We start from the raw sequence: 19,312 nt of genomic DNA, 5'->3' as shown, positions 1-19,312 counted from the left end.
AACAAAATTAGTCTCACCAAGTCTTCATAACTTCTGCAATGCTCGTTTCCTTGCCAATCCAATCTTTTAGGAAGTAACTAAAATTGAAAAGAGAAGGGAGGGAAGAGAGATGAAGAGAAGAGAACCGGTTAGAAAAGAAAGGCGTTTGAGCGCTTGCACAGATGACAAGAGTTTCTGTCCCTAAGAGACAGGTATTAAGATAAAACGAGAAAGGGTGGGTTAAAATTGGCATAAACAGTCAAGTTTCAAAAAATGTAGGAAGAGTCACACAGACCTGGTGCTCTTCCAGTTCTTGTACCAGCACCTGTACAGAAAAGAATAGGATACTTGGAATGGGTGGAGATTTTGAGAAGAAAAAAAAGCACCACTTCTGACCAAAGTGAGGGGGGCGCTATGAAGCCCTTCACGGGTGGGGGGCGGAGGATGTAGGGTGCAGATTCAGAAGAACTCACCTCTGCTGTTCTCCTGCAAGGCCCGGTAGTCAAGAACCGAGCTATAAGGAAGTATAGTTCTACAAGAGGAAGAGAAAAAGAGATGAATTCGAAGCTGGGCTATGTTGGGGGATGGGGACAGCGGGGAGGGGTTGGGGGATCCCCTTAGGTGACTGCATTTCATAATCGGGATCAGTAAGATGGCGGCGGAGCCGCAGAGAGCTCCGAGCGCTCGTCTCGCCCGACTCACTGAATTCCCCCGTCATCTCCTCATAAACGGCACTCAAGCTTTGTATTACCTGATTCAATCAGCGGCAAAGAAACGCTGCCGGCGCCCAAAGGAGAATTGGAGACCGGCAAGGATTCGGCCATATCCGCAGCGGCCACCGTTGCCGGAACAAGATCAGGACTCAGGGCTCTGTCTGGCGTAGAGGCAGCCCAGGCCTGGCTCGGCATAATCCTATCAACACTTCCCCTCCCCCTTCGCTCTATTTGTACGTAGGAGCAAGGGACGGTGAGGTCCGGCGGGCGGGAGCGCGCACGTATATCAGCGCGGCACCCTAGCGCCGGGGTTCTACATTAATAACTTTCAGACTCGCTGCCATTGCTGCCTAGAGACCTCGGACGGCTCTGACGTCTTCAGTAGCGCCGAAAAAAGGCGGAGTAGAGCGGAGGGTAATAGGTACGAGGGTAATAGGTACGAAGGAACAAAAATAGTCCCTTTAGATCAAGTGTGATAGCTGCACTCCAATTTCCTTTTTTTTAAAAAGTCATGAAATTCCACAAACGCAGCATCGTGTAGTAAGATTACCCCCCCTCCCTGGCATAGATAGACATTGTGTGGAAAGACTATGAGGGCCGAGGGCGGAAGAAGGTGGTCGTTTTCGGCGTTAATAGTTTACGAACAGGCTTTTGTGGAAACTGGAACCGGGAGGAATTCTAGCGAGTCTCCTGTTTTATTACGGCTGAAAGAAATGAGTATGTGCCTCATGCAGTACGTTCCTATTCATACTTCCTCGGAAGTAAGTCCCATTATGTGTAAGACACAATATTTATACAGATTACCAGAAAAGGGAATCCTCTAGGTTTGCTCTTCTCGTTCGCGACAGTGATCTCTTTACCCCTCGCTTTGCTAGGTCAGCCGTCCAGCCGAAAATGAGTAGGCAGGTTTACGGGGAAGTCGCCCTGTGCTGAATAGGGCTTACTCCCAGGTAAGTGCCTAGGCTTGTAGCATTCAATACGCGAAGAGGAGAATGCGGATGAATAAAAATATGCGAAGGACAGGCTGCTGTTTTCTAGAAGAATTGCCAAGCTTCCCCATATAAATTGCATTTTTTAGAGTTTTGGGTGTGCCTCGGTTTAATGCAAGATACCATCATTGTAGGTTTACTCTGCCACGAAATCCCGCGGGGCTTCTCAAGCATGCATAGGATTGCAACCGCATTTGAAACATTTGTGAGCTTTCTATTCAAGGCAACTTATAAACATTTTAAAACCAGATAAGGAACATCTGTTGTATTTCATGGAAATGCGTGAAGAGGGCACAAGTTGTGGGATTGACGTTCTGGCCTTCAAATAAAATTCCACTGACCCTAGTTCTTGGGGTACATTTCCTCCTTAGCTGAAATGCAGTTGTGCCTAATTTATTCCTTAAAACCCTATGCTGGTGGGGGTTTTTTTTAAAAAAAAAAATCTCGGTATAGTATGATCCTATATACTTTCCTCAAAGTAAGCCCCTCTCTGTTCAATAAGTCTTCCTAGTAAATCACATAGTAAGCAGGCATAGGATTGCAGCCTTAATTATGGGGACAGATGGTAAGCACCACTCAAGCCAGTGGTGACATCTATAGTGCTAGGTCCTAGCTCTTGTGGAAGGGCATCAGCTGTGTTCTAGATCCAGGGTCCCCAACATGATGCCCATAGGCACTGTAGTAGCCTCCAACACACACACTAGCGCCTGCTAAGGCCTCCTATCTCTCCAATTATTTTAATTGAGGTTTTTGAGGGGGTTGCCTGTTTGGGGGTGCTGTCTGGGGTTTTTTTGTCTGTATTTCATTTGTTTTAGGGGTTGTAGGTGTTTTGTCTCTTTGCAGATTATGAGCATCATTTTTTTCCCTTTGGAATTGGTATTTTGTGGTGCCTGTAAGTTTCTAAGATTTTGAAATGTGTCCCTAGGCCAAATAGGATCCCTTGTATCAGGTTTATTAGCTTTAAGCCTAACCTGTATCTGACACCATAGAGAAGCATTCAGTTAGAATGTTGAAGGTAACTGCCTAAAAAAGTCTCATATATAGCTACTCACTGGCCAATGGTAATAAGTGCAACCAGGAAGGGACAATTCTTTAAATAAGAAGGTTTCTCTTTCAGGATTATTTTATTTATGTGCATTTACATTTTTAATCATGCAGACCCAGTGTGGATTACATCTAGTTCAATACATTAAATCATGGAATACATAAACATTACTAGACCATAAATTAAACTGAATCAACAACAATTAGAAATAGCAACGATACTTCAATACTGACCTCATTCTCCAAGCTGCAAAGGCCTGTGCAAAAAGGTACTTCTAGACCTGACATCAAAAAGTAAACAACAATGAAGGAAAGCGCAACCTGTTCCATACTAACAATGTCTCACAATATGTACGTAAAATAATCTAAGTTAAAGAATCTGTTATTACCAGTAATTAAGAGGTGAAAAAGAGATTGGTAATTAACCCAAATACAACTTGTGGTGCTAGACCAATTAATGTAATTAACAGGTGGTTTACAAAGATTTCATATTCAGTGCAGCTGGTGAGTCATAAAAGAATTTCTTGCATCCAGGGACCCTTTGTAGGTATTTTAACTTACTAATTTGATTACACACAATCAGAAAATAGAGGCTGTTGTTGTTATGTGCCTTCAAGTCTCAGTAGCTTGTAGCCACTCTAGTGGTATGCCATCTGTTCCTGGTGATTTGTTTCTTCCAAGTATTTTAAGAGCAGCTTTCACCTCACATTCTAAAGTTCCTGGTTCTTCATCATACAGTTCCTCCATGAATGAATCTGTCATCCTGGCATCTCTTTTATAGAGTTCTTCAGTGTATTGCTTCCATCTTCCTTTTATTTCATCTTGGCCAGTCAGTGTGTTCACCTGTCAATTATTCAACATCCCTACTCTTGATTTAAATTTCCCTTTCATTTCTCTAATCTTTTGGAATAGGGCTCTTGTTCTATCCTTTTTGTTGTCCTCTTCTATTTCTATAATATTGTAATAGTTCTCTTTGTCCCTACGTACTAGTCATATTGTTGCTTAGGGTTCTGTCTGTGTTTCTATCTTCTTTTGCTTTCCTTCTCTGTTTAACCCTTTTAAGAGTTTCTTCAGTCATCCATTGAGGTCTTTCTCTTTAACTAGAGGTATTGTCTTTTTGCATTCTTCCCTGATAACGTCTCTGACTTCATTCCATAGTTCTTCTGGTTCTCTGTCAACTAAGTTTAAAGCCTCAAACTTGTTCCTTATTTGATCTTTATATTCTTCTGGGATGTTATTAAAATTGTATTTTGGTATTATGATTGCTTTGTTGGTTGTCTTCAGCTTTACTCTGATTTTCGATATGACCAGTTCATGAGCTAGTACCACAGTCTGCTCCTGGTCTTGTTTTTGCAGAAAGTATGGAACTTCTCCATCTTCTGCCACCAATTATATAATCAATTTGATTCCTATATTGACCATTTGGTGATGTCCACATGTCATCTTTTCGGTTGCTCAAAAATGTGTTACAATGAATGAGGCCTGTGGTGTGGTGACATCTGCCCATTGGAACTTCCATTACATATCAGGCTGCACCATCTCTATTGACTTTTCAATGCCTATTGAAAACCTTTCTCTTTCAACAAGCTGCCTGTGTTATTTTTATCTCAGTCAGCATTTGCACTGGAATTGAAATAGTTTTAATACATTGAATGGCTTCATATATGTTTTATTGTGGATGTTTTTATTGTCATACTTTATTGATTGGCAGGACCCAGAAAGTAGTGATGGGAGACTACTGCTCGTTCTCCTGGTCTTTGGTGTCCTACAGGGTTCCATTCTGTCTCCCATGCTTTTCAACATCTATATGAAACCGCTGGGAGAGGTCATCTGGAGATTTGGAGTACAATCTCATCAATATGCTGATGACACTCAACTCTATCTCTCCTTACCTTCTGACTGCAGGGAGGGAGTGCTCATCCTAAACTGGTGCCTGTAGGCTGTGAAAGGCTGGATGTGGGCAAACAAACTGAAACTTAATCCAGATAAGATGGAAGTGTTGCTGGCCAAGGGGAAAACTGTGCCAGGGATAGGGTTGCAACCTATTCTGAATGGGGTTGCACTTTCCTTGAAGGAGCAGGTTCACAGTTTGGGAATTCTCTTGGATCCTGCCCTGCTGCTTGAATCTCAGGTGGCTGTGGTAGCTAGGAGTGCTTTTGGCCATCTTAAAATGGTCTACCAGCTGTGTCCTTTCCTGGAAGCCGTTGACTTGGCCACAGTGACACATGCTTTGGTGAAATCGAGGCTTGACTACTGTAACGCACTCTATGTAGGGCTGCCTTTGAAAATAGTTCAGAAACTACAGTTGGTTCAAAATGCTGCAGCCAGAATGTTAGCTGGAGCACAGCACAGGGAGCATATTACCCCTGTGCTTTACCAATTCCACTGGCTCCCAATTTGTTTCCAGGCCCAATTCAAAGTGCTGGTATTGACCTTTAAAGCCCTAAACAGCCTTGGATCAGTGTATCTTAAGGACCGTTTGCACCCATATGCTCCTGCCCTGGATTGAAGATCATCTGCCTCTGGTCTCCTCTGCGTGCCTGGAATTAAAGATGTTAGACTGACAGGCACATGCAAGAGAGCCTTTTTCAGTTGTGGCTCCCAGGCTTTGGAATTCACTGCCTCAAGAATTCTGTTCTGTTCCCTCCCTGTTGGTTTTCTGGAAACTCATAAAAACTATCTTGTTCCAGAGAGCCTTTGAGTGGGTCTGACAGGCGAGTCTCACACTGTCTCTACGTTTTCTATTTTTAATTTTATCTTGTGGTTTTACTATTGTTTCCCCATATATGTACTCATATGTGTACATGTAGGTTTCTCAGTTTGTGTTATATATATATATATATGCTTATTGTATTTTATGTATTTTAAATAATTGTATTTTATGTATTTTAACTTACTGTTTTGTCTTGTGTTTTTATTTAGTGTTATTGTTGGAATTTTAAGGCTCTAATGTGAACTATATGTTTTTATGTTGTGCTTCGCCCAGAGTGGCTGGACAACCAGCCAGATGGGCGACTAATAAATTTAATAAATAAAATAAATAAAATATTCTGTATAATTTTATTATGTATGTGTGATTTTATTCTAAGCTGCCCTGAGTGCCCCATTGTGGAGTAGAAGGGCGGGATAGAAATATTTTAAATAAATAAATAAATTATGAAACTAATTCAGGATGCTTCATAGAAAGCAATTCATAAATTAAGTAAATAAAGATATAATCAATCAGTCACTGTATGTGTAGGAGCATTAATAAAAACTTTTGTGGGCAAGTAACTTATGTGGACTTATTTGCAAGGGAGAACTATAACAGCTGTCCAGTGGCAGGGAGGGTTGTAGCTTATATGGAGCAACATTATTCAGCTCTGGGATCTTTTACTGTTGGTTATTAATAAACTATGTTTCATATAATTTATTTGAAGTGTACTTTGGGAGTTGCAGTGAGGGGCTTATCCTGGTACAATTGATGTATTATTTTATATGTAAACTGCTTTGAAGAATTTTTTATTTGGAAAGGCAGCATGTAAATTTTAAATAAATAAACAAATGCAAGACAGTATCATAATGTGTCCCTTGGTTTTCACCAAACAGTGCCAGAGATGAGGGATACAAATGATATTTGCAAATTGTCTGAAGATAATGGTAGCTGTCCTACTGCTTGAATAGTGAACAGAGCAATCCCATTCTTTAGTTATGCTGAGGGGGTGGAGTAATGCTGTTGTTATACTGGCAGAGTGGATATTTTATCATATACCCACTCAGACTGGGAGGAGAGGAGAAAATGTGCAACACAGGAACCCCTGCCCAACAGTATAAAAAGAGCAGATACACCCCAGCATTGCTGGAAACAATCCACTAAACAGGGACTGTGCCGAAACCAGCATATCACTCATCCGTGGAGGAAACCAATGAACTCAGACGGGGAAAACACTTCTAGCACCCATCCTGCATCGCCACACACTCAACATACAAAATGATGCCACATCATCCCAATCCATAAAGCCTAGTGGCACAACCAGCAATAGCCCAGCTAGTGCTAGTCCTCAAGCATCTATCCAGGAGGTGTTCAGGTCTACTTCCAAAACAGTGTTTTGGAGCACAACACCCAAAGAGGAAGAAGAGAAGCCCACACAACACGGTATCTACATAGATATGTTGTCAGGATGCCAGTGAAGAGCATGCACATATTCTTAGGTCTATGGCTCAAGTACCTAACAAAATCCTCTTTTTGTGAAGCAGCCAAAGGAAGAGGCCAGGGCACTCAACAAGGGCAGCCACAGCCCTTTGACAGCCAACCCAGTTCCAGTGAATAATAGTTGACAAACAAAATGCACATGATTTGGTCTACCTTCACAGGCAGTAGCTTGGGGACAACAGCAATTGCAGCCACACTTCCTAGTGTGCAAGTTCTCTTTTTACCACGATTAGGCAAGAAACCGTCATGCAACCAACAAAGTACATCATCAATGGGTTTAAGGGGGTTGAGTTGAGTGCATGGAACCACTTGTTGCTTCTATGTATGTAATGGATTGAGGTCAAAGATAAATGAAATGCAAACAGACAAGGAAAACCAAAACACTGTGATTTCCTAAATGCAGTGGCTTCCAACCACAAGATTCCTATGAGTAAGACAGAAAACTCAGCATCCCAAAACCAGACAGGGTTCCTAACCAAAAACCAAAACTAAAAGAATCCTGGCAGCCAGTCAGCCAAAGTCACAAAAATCCTCATGCAGCACAACCTGACCCCGGGGCTGCAGTTGGAGCAGAATGCTGCAGCATGATTGCTAACACAAGTGAGATCCTGGCAGCGGCAGAATATCTCTGCTCTGAAATCTGCATTGGTTGTGATTTGCTACCAGGTCAAGTTCAAGGTGTGCTGTCGATGTTACAGGTGCCACATAGTGCTTGTTCTGCTCTTGTAAGAAATTGATCCTTTATTGTGTGGCGGCACCTATACTTTGGAACTCCCTGCCTGTTGACATTAGGCAGATACCTTCATTGTACTCTTTTTGGCACCTGCTAAAAACATTTTTTGTTTAGGCAAGCCTACCCAGGCATGTAGAAGCTATTATGCTTTTTATTTGTTTTTAACTCGCTGTTGGTTTTATTATTTTGAATGTTTTAAATACCTCTTTAACTGTTTTTGCCTACAATTGCATTGTTCTAATTCCTTCACATTGAGGTTTTTTACAATAAAGCGGTAGATAAGTATTGTAAATAAAATACATAAATAAATTTTGGAGTCATTGTAGCCCTTGGGTCTTTTAGGCACAAAGGAATCTGCCTTATACTGACTCCGGTCATTTGGTACCATCTAGCTCAGTACTGATGACCTGGACTAGCATTGGCTCTCCAGATTCCAGGCAATAGCCTTTTCCAGATATTGAATTTTGGACCTTTGCATGCAAAGCATATGCCCTATCATGAGCTACAGCCGTTCCCCTATTTAAAAATTATCTTTTAAAATTATTCTTTTCAAGTCAGTAATGAATTCAGAGCATACCTAGAGCGGTTCCACACCATGCATTTAAAGCACATGAATCCCACCACAGAATTGTGGGAACTGTAGTTTGTTTAAGGGTGGTGGGAACGGTAACTGTGAGGGGGAAACTACACTTCCCAGGATTCTTTGTGGGAAATCATGCTCTTTAAATGCGAGTTGGATGTGCTTTAAATGTATTGTGTGGATTTGCATTACTTCATAAACTTTGCCTGCATATAAATTATTTAATTTATTTTTTAAAAATGGAAATCAGCTATAACGTTTACTTGGTGACCATGGTCTACTCACCATCTCTCAGCCTAATCTGCCCCTTAGAGGGGGACAATGACCACCCCAAGGAAGAAGAGAACACTTAAAGTGTAGAGGAAATAATAATGTACAACCACAGTGTGAAATCAGATATTTAGTAAGACATAGATAGCATGGAGAAATATTTATATAAGCATTTATATAAGCATGTTAAAGATGTTTTATTATTCACACAACCCATAAAGTTATTTGTAGTGCAATCCTATGCATGTTTATTCAGGAGCAAGCCCCAATATATTCAGTGGGGCTTACTCAGATAGGGAAGTGTGCACAGGACTGCAACCTCAAGTGATAAGGAACTTCACTCATCCATCTCAAAATTCAGGATCATGCCACTTTAAACTGTTTGCAGCTGTTTTATACTTGTTTTTATGGTTATTGGATTTTAAATGGATTTATTTCTTGTTGGGAACTGCCTTGGCTTCCAGTTGGCAACCCTACCTCACAGGGTTGTTAGAAAGACACCTTATATACATACACTGGAGGTGTAAAAATACATACACCCCATATAATAGTTTATTGTCAAAACCATTTGGCCATTACAGAACTTTTCTTTAAAAAAAAAAGCAAATTAATTTATCTACCAAATAAAAGCAGTGACACCTATGTAAGCCCTGAGTAATTGCTTAAAAATAGGATTGGAGGGGGAGACAAAGATTTACAACATCTTTTTCTATATTCACTCAGAAGTCCCATTGATTGATAGCACAATCCTAACCATGTCTACTCAAAAGTAAGTCCTATTGAATTCAATGGGGCTTACTCCCAGGTATGTGGCATTAGCATTGCAGTTTTACTCCCAGAAAAGTGAGTATAGCGTTAAAGCTTTATATTGGGATAGTTTTCAAAGCAGGCTATGAATAAGACAAATAAACTGCCCTCTTCAACAGCCAAGGAAAAATTAAACTTGTTTGACTCCTTATAATTAGAAAAGTATAACACTGTAATGGCATCATGATGCATGTACACTTTTTAAAATTCCTGTTCAAAATTTATTTGAAAGATAAAATATATAACACTTTTATTATAATTATAACTGAAATTGTTTATTGTGCATGCCTGCCAAGATCCTGCTGTGGTCTTATGTTCTAGATCTCCTGCTTGATTATTGTGCAGTGTGCATACACAGAAAAAGGATGCTGAAAGCTATGAATTTACACAACTCATGATGTTCAGATAAGCAGGAAAAGGCAGCTGGTTTTCACGACTTGCAACCAGTAGTGTAGTGGCAAATTCAGAAGTGCATGGTCCCTTTATGATAGTCACAGCCGTGCGCCCTCATAGCCATACCACTTTCAAAGATTATACAACCTTCTGTGAGCATGAAAGGGAAGTGTGTTAGCTACTGAGAAAAGCCTTCTCAGTGGCTGACTGACCTCCTTTCACTCTGATTGGCTCCAATCAGCAGGAAAGGACAAAGAAGCATGTTAGAAGACTCTTCTCAGTAACCAACACACTCCTTTTCCTGCTTGTTGGCTCATAGGATGCAGGAGACAAAGGGACCCTGCTCTCAAAAAAGTAAGGGGTCTAAGACTCCTTGAGACCCTGGACAACAACACTCATTTGCAATGGGTTCTTGCTATTGTCTGGAGGTCAACAAATCCCTCATCAATCACAGTCCTGACTTCACTTATTGGTTAAAATCTGAAAGGGCAGGGATTTGGGAAGCCGGCTACTAGCTCATTTAGTTGCAGGGGGCAGGCTGACATTGATGTGTATCTTTTCAAACAGCCTCAGATTCTGAGCTACTCACTGCAGACACCACTGAAGGCCTTCACGGGCCCTATGGCACCCACAGGTGACAGATTGGTGATCCCTGGTGTCATTTGTTGCTATTGCGTGCTTTTAACATTAAGTTGTGTTTTATTTTGCCTTTTTGTGCAGTATTATGGTTTTATTGGGTTTTGTTATTATTGTAAGCCACTGGGCAGCAGTAGTAGTAGTAGTAGTTTTAGGGTAATAATTATAGTTTTGGCATAAGGTTTTCATGGGCCAGAGCTCCCTTTGATGAATACCCCTGATGAAGAGCTTGCTTTCTAAGCCTTTCAAGGGATTGAGTTTTAACATTAGTTTGAACATTTAAATAAGTTAGACAACCGGATTTGAACAGTTTGAATATTTAAATACTTACTTTGAGAGATGCAACCAGAAATATTTCCTTCATTTTTACTGCTAGCTTGACTGTTAGGCAGTATGTGTAAGGGCCTACATCATCCTAGCAGGTCCATGGCTTTAGTGTAGCATGTGTGGGTTACAGGTCAATGAGATAATCCTGTTCTCCAAGCAAAAGTAGCTTTGTTGGCCCCCAAGAAAAAATATTCTCCTAAATCCAAGCATTCCTACCAAACACATGTGTCCTAGACAGCAATCTGGCTCTCACCCAGGTGGGTATCTCCCACCCAAGACTCTCACCCAAGTATGGGTGGAACTGTTCTCCCTGTCCCTGGCTGGTACTCCTTCTTCTCCCCAAAGCATGCCCTAAGACGTACCAGGCCACACAAGAGACACTCTGCAAAAAATAATAGCCCAACTTGAAGGTAGAGTGCCCGCACCCTCACTGTAACCTTGATGGAGCTTGCTGGGGCATCCTGCCAGTGGCAACTCACCACACCTCAGCAGTGCTGGTTTTGTAGCTCTCTGGCTAGATGACAGTCATCACCTATAGGTGGTTCTACTCACTGCCTCCAATTATGCCCCAACACCCAGGGCAGTTAGGACTGTCAGAGGAAGGGGAGGACAGGTGTTCATCTCTCGCTCTTTACTGTCCAGTCTAGCAGTCAGCATCTCCAACAGTGCTACCTTGCGAGGGATATAGTACATTTCCATAGTGATCCTGTTCCGTAGTTACTGATCCGTAAGAGGACTTACCCCATCACAGCTAAACTTACTTCCTATCTATTTCAATGAGATACTAATGGCCCAACCACTGCTGCCGCCTACCTCAATAAGAAGGTAATCCCACATAATCCTGCACATGTTCATCTCAATGAGAAAGAGGCTGCCCACACACTACCACTTCTACTCCCTCTGTGTGGGAGAGGTAATGTGCCCCCATGCTGCTACTACCAGCTTCAATAAGAAACTATATTCCCACACTGATGGTGCCTTCCTAAAGTAAAGATATTTACCATTGTGACATTATGCTGATGCTGCCTATCTGATGAAAGAGATTGGCCATTGTGATCTCGTGCTGATACTGACCATTCAAGAGAAAACTGGCCAGCATCCACAGCTGTTTTCCACCTGAAGGAGAGATGTTGCCTCATGCTCTCAGCCTATGAAACTATTGGTAGACAAACATCAAGAAGCCTGTCTGACCCAGGCTACACAGCCCTCTTTTCCTGGGAAAGCAACAAGGAGCATGGGGGCCAGGTTTCTCTTTCAGACAGACAATAGCCGTGGGAGCTGGCCAGTTTCTTAGCTTTGTCCATGTGATGTCCTTCCCTGCTTCTCCCTGTCAGGTTCTCACCTGCTTGTGGCTACTGCCTTTCACTAGGCACCACCAGGGACACCACCAGTCAGGACCGTCCTTTATATGGTTTCTCACTCTGCTCTAGCACAGATCTCACTAGATCCCACTGCTAGGCAGCACCACCAGTCACGTCCTGTAACCAATACTCCCAGAGACCTTGCCTCAGTCTCTCTATAGCTTGTTACTTTGTGACTGTGTGCCTATGCTGTTCCCAACCCCTTTGTATCTTTATATATAATAAAGCATACAACTCTGGGTTGCTGTGGATACTTGACTTGTTACAATATCTCCCTTCACCACTAACACCATTAGATACAGTTTCTGTTCAGCCTTGGTAATTACCTTGCCCTCCCTTCTGGTCTGTATATTCCCCCAGCCAAGGATCAGGCCTTTGGTAAACCAAATAAGTATTTATTTACTAACAACAGGAAATAACAAGATTACTTTAGGAATGTTTCACAAGTGTATGGTTTCATATATGGTCACTCTTTATGTTTCTGTTCATATATATACTCTTTAAATATCAGCCAAATACAATCCAAACTTCCCTCAGAACTCTGCCAACCAACCTTCACCAAACGACCTCACTCCAACCAACTCAACAACTTCTCCCCCCCTCATCACTCACAAACCTCCATTTATACCTTCAGCCAGCCAGCCACTTGGCCAATCATCATCCAGCATACTTCAGCTTCTCACCCATGTACTCCCCCTTTCTCTCTCAGTCAATTACCATACATCACCTAATAGACCCGCACTTACCATATTTACAGACCTGGCATGTATTACGGAAACTTGGCTGGACGAAGCCTCTGCTCCAATTCTTGAGGCCATGTGTCCGCCAGGTTTCCGTTACGCACAGCAGCCGAGGGTGGGAAGGCGGGGAGGGGGTGTGGCAGTCATCTATCGAGAGTCCTTGGTTTTTGCCAGACCTCCCCTCCATAGGACTCAATTTGTTGATTGTATGTACTGGAGGTTGGGCCCGAAGGGCAGTTTAGGGATCTTGCTGGTGTACCGCCCACCCCGCTGCACGGCAGATTCCCTGGCCAAGGTGCTAGAGGTGGTCTCGGCTGTACGGGCATTGTCCCCAGAGCTGTTAGTTCTGGGTGACTTTAACGTGCATGCCGAGGCCGCTCTCATAGGAGCCCCTCGGGATTTCCTGGAAACCATGGCTTCCTGGGAACTGTACCTAAGTAATACTGGGCCCACCCATGTAGCCGGTCATGCTCTCGACCTAGTATTTGTCCTGGGAGAGGAGAGAAGTGGTCTGAAGTTGGGAGTGATTCTTGCCACTCCTGTGTCATGGTCAGACCACTACCTGGTAAATATGGACTTCTCGTTGCCATGCCCCCTCCGCAGGGGTCAAGGACCTATTAAAATGGTCCGCCCCAGATGCCTGATGGATCTGGATGGATTCCTGACTGCGCTTGGGGAATTGGAACCTGCTGAAGGTCGCCCGGTCGAAACCCTGGTGAAGGAGTGGAACGTGGGGATCACCAGGGCATTAGACCGGGTGGCTCCGAAACGTCCTCTCCCCCTGAATAGAACTCAGCTAGCACCATGGTATACACCGCGGTTGCGTAGTCTGAGACAGGAGGTGAGACGACTAGAGCGCCGGTGGCGGAAATCCCGCTCCGAAGATGTCCGGACACAGGTTAGAGCAGCAGTAGCTGCCTACCAAGTGGCAATAAAGGTAGGAAAGAAGGCTTTCTTTGCTGCCTCTATTGCGTCTGCGGAGTGCTGTCCCAGGAGGCTGTTCCAGGTGGTCCAAAGCCTGGTCGGTCCAGTTGCTCAGGAACCCTTGGAACAGTCAAAGGCCTCCTGTGACTTATTAGCAAAACACTTCGCCGATAAAATCGAACACTTACGGAGCTCGATCCCGTGCGCCGTGGACACAGTGGATGAACCAGAGTTGGCCAGTTGCATGCCGGTAAATTGGGATCGGTTTTGGCTTCTCTCTTCTGAGGAAGTGGACAAGGTGCTTTCATCTGTGAAGCCAACCACTTGTCTTACTGATCCTTGCCCTTCGTGGCTCCTTGTGAGCTGCAGAGAGAAATTGGGCGAGGGGATCAAAGCGGTGGTAAACACATCCTTGAAAGAGGGTGTGATGCCATCAGCCTTCAAGGAGGCAATTGTAAAGCCCATCTTAAAGAAGCCCTCCTTGGATCCCCAAGTATTCGATAACTTCCGCCCAATTTCGAATCGACCATTTCTGGGCAAGGTCATTGAGCGAGTGGTGGCCAACCAGTTGTCAGCACACTTGGATGAAACGGATTATTTGGATCCATACCAATCGGGTTTCAGGACTGGTCACGGAACTGAAACAGCCTTGGTCGCTCTGGTAGATGATTTGAGGAGGGCATTAGATAGGGGAGAATCCACCTTTCTTGTCCTCCTCGATCTCTCAGCGGCTTTTGATACTGTCGACCACAGTATCCTTCTGCTTCGCCTGGAGGGATTGGGAATTGGAGGCACTGTATTACAGTGGTTCCATTCCTTTCTCTCCGACAGGTACCAACAGGTAGCGTTGGGGGAGGAGGTATCAGACCCTTGGCCTCTCAATTGTGGTGTGCCACAGGGCTCTATCCTCTCTCCCATGCTATTTAACATCTATATGAAGCCGCTGGGGGCAATCATCAGGAGATTTGGGCTGCAGTGTCATCAATATGCGGATGACACTCAGCTCTATCTCTCGTTTAAATCTTCACCAGAGTTGGCTGTGGAGACCTTGTCCAAGTGCCTGGAATCTGTGAGTGGTTGGATGGGAAGGAACAAGCTGAAGTTGAACCCTGATAAGACCGAGGTACTACTTGTGGGGGACAAGAGAAGGTTGGGCGACATTGACCTGAAGTTCAACGGGGTGAGTCTACCCCTAAAGGACCAGGTCCGCAGCCTCGGGGTTGTGCTTGATTCCAGGCTGTCCATGGAGGCTCAGATTTCGGCAGTGAGCCGGGCAGCCTGGTACCAACTACACCTCATACGAAGGCTGCAACCCTACCTTCCTGTTCACCAGCTCCCACTAGTGGTACATGCCCTGGTCACCTCTCGTTTGGACTACTGTAATGCACTCTACGTGGGGTTACCCTTGAAAACGGTCCGGAAATTACAACTGATACAAAATGCGGCGGCTCGACTACTTACGAATAGTCGCCGCCGAGATCACATCACCCCAGTGTTGTTCGACCTACACTGGCTACCAGTTGTTTTCCGAGCCCAATTCAAGGTGTTGGTATTGACCTTTAAATCCCTACACGGTTCCGGCCCAGTTTATCTCACGGAGCGCCTTCAACGCCACCAATTATGCCGCCCGACAAGATCGGCCACACAGGGCCTTCTCTCAATCCCGCCAACAAAAACAGCCAGATTGGCGGGTACAAGAGAGAGGGCATTCTCAGTGGCGGCCCCCACTCTTTGGAACTCCCTCCCACAAGATCTCCGGCACGCCTCTTCCCTAAATGTGTTTCGGAAAGCCTTAAAGACCTGGCTCTTTCAGCAGGCCTTCGGGGTATCCGGGGAGGGTTAATTGTTATAACTGTAATGCCTCCTGCCCAGTTTTAATATTGTTGCTGCAGATGTATTGTTTTTATATTGTATTACTGTATTTTATCAATTGTATTTTAACAATTTTGTAAGTCGCCTAGAGTGGCCATTGGCCAGATAGGCAACGAAGAAATTAAATTTATTATTATTTATTATTATTATTACAGATGCTTAACCTACAGGAACAGACTGCCCGGTAACTCCTGTGTGAGAATATTGTTTGAATGTTATTGAAGTTGTGTTATTCTTGTTGTAAGCCACCTTGTGAACCATTGTGGTGGAAAGACACGTATAAAAATTGCGTGAGTAAATAAATTTTTAGAAGCAGTAATCTCAATATTTGGGAGGCAGAAGTGCAAGTTACCTTTACCTGACAGAGGGGCTTCGGACATGTCCCCCTGACTTTAACCAGAAGACAAAGGACAAAAGAGAACAGACTATCCTAAGCAAAACCCAACATCTTCATCGATTGTGGGGGTAGAATATTCTCCTGTCCAGAATGGAGGTTTTTCATTAATGTAGGACATAATCTTCTTTGGACATGGGGGTATTAAAAAAAACAAAACCTGCAAGCAGAAACATAAAGAAAAACCTGTTCTCTTAAACAGAAAAGGCCATTCCATATTCTACTCCTTGAGCTATTGGTTCAGAATGTGAAAACTCCAGCTTCTAACTCCATAGATAAATCGGCAATGCCCATGAGCCTCTTTTGACAAATGCCACGTTGGTTTGTTTGGGTTGTATCTAATGTCAGTCATACTCAAGAGTAGACACTTGGAAGTGTTTCAATGTTTCTGCCGTGTATGGAACACTTTTACTAAGGCAACAAGACTTCATGTGCTCCCCAATAAAACAGACAAGGCTGGGGGAAATTTATCAGCATTTGGAAAATCTGTCACCTCTTCTTGCTATCATTACTGCTGAGTAAAAAGGGAAGAGGAGTTTCCCCCTTCATATGTGCTGGAGTACAAGTAATAGTTTCATTTACAGCAAGCATACAAGGCATTAATACATCTTGTCAGTTTTTCTTGAAAAAAGGATTGTAGGGATGAAAGCTAGGAAACCTGTAAGATTGCATCCCAATCTAATCAGAGAATCCTGTAATAGTGAAGGGGTGTGTGTAATGAGATTTAATTCATGGAGAGTAGAATTTGATAATAGTAGTAATGCACATTTGCTGAAGCAGGGGGGGAAAACAAGTAATAATTAAAACATCTGAAAATGCACATGAGTTCAGCTTCTGTCTTAAGAAGCAATGTGAATTATCCCATGTCACTCTCCTACATATTTAATTGGGAAACAGCCCTAAAAAGCCACTAATACATCCCTCACTAAGCTATGCCACGTAAGCCACCATAATAGTGCTTCTTCCTGGGCATAGGTGGCTTCAAAAGAACTTTCATGGAAGATTAATGCCATTAGCCAAGAAAGCTAAATAGAATGTCCATGTTCAGAAACAGTATATCACTAAATATTAGTTGCTAGGGAGAACCAACTGAGGAAGGATATTGCCTCATGCCCAGTTTGTGGATTTTGCTTTGGCCACTGTGGAAAAGATGCAGTATTTTAAAAAAGCATTATCTAGTGCACTTTTTCTTGTATCCCATGTAATCTCCATAGTTTGCTCTTCCTTGTTTTCTTAGCAACCAGGATGCATCTTTCCTTTGGTGGGTTCATTAGAGATCAGGTACTCTAGAAGTTATACTACTGTATGTTAAGTGCAGGATGTTAGAGTTTCCTCCCCAAATGGCAAATACAAAATGTGAGATCTTGAGTATTGCATCAAGTTCTGGTCTCCGCACTTCAGAAATATGCAGACAAACTGGAACAGGTTCAGAGGAGGGCAACAAGGATGATCAGGGGACTGGAAACAAAGCCCTATGAGGAGACACTGAAAGAACTGGGCATGTTTAGCCTGGAGAAGACTGAGGGGAGATATGATAGCATTCTTCAAGTACGTGAAATGTTGTCACACAGAGGGCTGGGATCTCTCCTTGATTGTCCCAGAGTGCAGGACATAGAATAATGAGCTCAAGCTGCAGGAAGCCAGATTTCAACTGGACATCAGGAAAACCTTCCTGTTACAGCCATATGACAATGGAACCAATTACCTAGAGAGGTAGCGCGCTCTCCAACACTGGAGCCATTCAAGAGGGAATGCTTTGATTTTGATTCCTGCATTGAGCAGGGGGTTGGATTTGATGGCCTTATAGGCCCCCCTTCCAACTCTATTCTATGATTCTATGAAAACTTTGCTAAGAGGCTTAGGCACGTCTCCTGCTCTGGAACCAAAGCCAGACTCTGATTAAGAATGAACTGTATAGTTAACTTACAGTTCAATGCTATACATCTCTACTCAACAAGTCTCTTTGTGTTTAATAGGGCTTACTCCCAGGCAAGCAGGGAGGGGTTTTTGCTGTGCTCTATAGGAGCTCCATCTCCCTCTGCAAGCACCCTGTCCATGTGACTACTGGTCTGGAGTGTTTGCACCTTGTGTTGGGTCAGCAGGACAGACTGGATATTCTGTTGGTGTACCGCCCACCCCACTGCCCAACAGACTCCCTAGCTGAGCTGACAGAGGTGGTCTCGGGTGTACTGTTGAGATCCCCCAGATTGTTGGTTCTGGGGGATGTCAACATCCATGCCGAGGCCACCTTATCCAGGGCGGCTCAGGATTTCATGGTTTCCATGACAACCATGGGACTGTCCCAACATGCCATTGGCCCAACACATGTAGCAGGGCTTACTCTAGACTTGGTTTTTGCAACTGGACATGGAGATGGTGATCTGAATGTGGGGGGCCTTACATCAGTCCCTCTGTCATGGACAGATCACTGCTTGCTGAAGTTTAGACTTACAGCCGCTTTTCCCCTCTGCAAGGGTGGGGGACCTATTAAGCTGGTCCGCCCTCAGAGACTAATGGATCCGGATGGTTTCCAAAGGGCTCTGAGGAGTTTTCCGGCTGATAGGGCTGGTGCTCCTGTCAAAACCCTGATTGAACTGTGGAATACAGAAATGACCCGGGCGGTTGACATGATTGCTCCTGAGCGCCCTCTGCTGTGTAGAGCTCGTACGGCTCCATGGTATACCCCAGAGCTGAGAGCGATGAAACAACATAGGAGACGGCTTGAGTGCAGATGGAGACGAACAGCTGGTGGATGCAGTTGCACACTGGTAAGTGCCTATGGTAAGCTGTATTTAGGGGCAGTGAGGGAAGCAAACAAACAGTATTTTGCTGCCACTATCAAATAATCAATCTGCCGCCCAGCAGAGATCTTCAGAATTGTCTGGGGGCTATTACATGCTGGCTTCAAGGACATGATAGAACCATCTGAGGCCCGCTGTAATGAATTTGCTAGGCACTTCCAGGATAAAATCTTTAGCATCTGCCAGGACTTAGACTCCATTGTTATAGCAGGTGAATCAAGTGGGGTATCCAGAGCACAGCCTTGTCCCGATTTCTTGGATGAGTTTCAGTTGGTATAGCCTGAGGACATTAACAAGGTGCTTGGACAGGTTCATGCAACTGTGCTGGATCCTTGCCTTTCTTGGCTAATAAAAGCTAGCAGGGATGGAACAGCTGGCCGGGCTAGGGAAGTGATTAATGCCTCTCTGTGAGAGGGGGTGGTCCCTGGCAGTCTGAAAGAGGCAGTAGTGAGACCACTTCTGAAGAGACCCTCCCTGGACCCAGAAAATCTTAATAACTATAGGCTGGTAGCAAATGTTCCATTCCTGGGCAAGGTCCTTGAACGACTGGTGGCAGG

The 19,312-nt window shown here is 43.9% G+C and overlaps 1 protein-coding gene and 1 long non-coding RNA gene across 7 annotated transcripts in view; one reads left to right on the top strand and one right to left on the bottom strand.

Moving 5' to 3' along the window:
- Window positions 1-1,030, bottom strand: part of BRWD1 (bromodomain and WD repeat domain containing 1) — a 76,953-nt gene extending 75,923 nt beyond the window's left edge. For 2 of the 6 annotated variants that reach the window (XM_061627663.1, XM_061627661.1), the window contains exons 1-4: window positions 731-1,030; window positions 453-511; window positions 275-304; window positions 18-77 (exon numbers count right to left, since the gene is read on the bottom strand). In XM_061627663.1, coding sequence (XP_061483647.1) covers window positions 18-77; window positions 275-304; window positions 453-511; window positions 731-887 — 306 coding nt within the window. In that variant the 5' untranslated portion in view covers window positions 888-1,030. The remainder of the gene's footprint in view (window positions 1-17; window positions 78-274; window positions 305-452; window positions 512-730) is intronic. The other 4 variants (XM_061627659.1, XM_061627660.1, XM_061627664.1 and 1 more) reach the window with 3 other exon arrangements.
- Window positions 1,031-1,040: 10 nt separating this feature from the next.
- LOC133385168 (uncharacterized) lies at window positions 1,041-5,783 on the top strand. The gene is made up of 2 exons (XR_009762801.1): window positions 1,041-1,128; window positions 1,568-5,783. It is a non-coding gene; the product is annotated as an uncharacterized LOC133385168 (long non-coding RNA).
- The last annotated feature ends 13,529 nt before the right edge of the window (window positions 5,784-19,312 follow it).

Source organism: Rhineura floridana, chromosome 5, assembly GCF_030035675.1.
Source record: "Rhineura floridana isolate rRhiFlo1 chromosome 5, rRhiFlo1.hap2, whole genome shotgun sequence".
NCBI lineage: Eukaryota > Metazoa > Chordata > Lepidosauria > Squamata > Rhineuridae > Rhineura > Rhineura floridana.
Note: the sequence above shows the minus strand (reverse complement) of the source record. Positions and strands in the feature narration are given on the sequence as shown.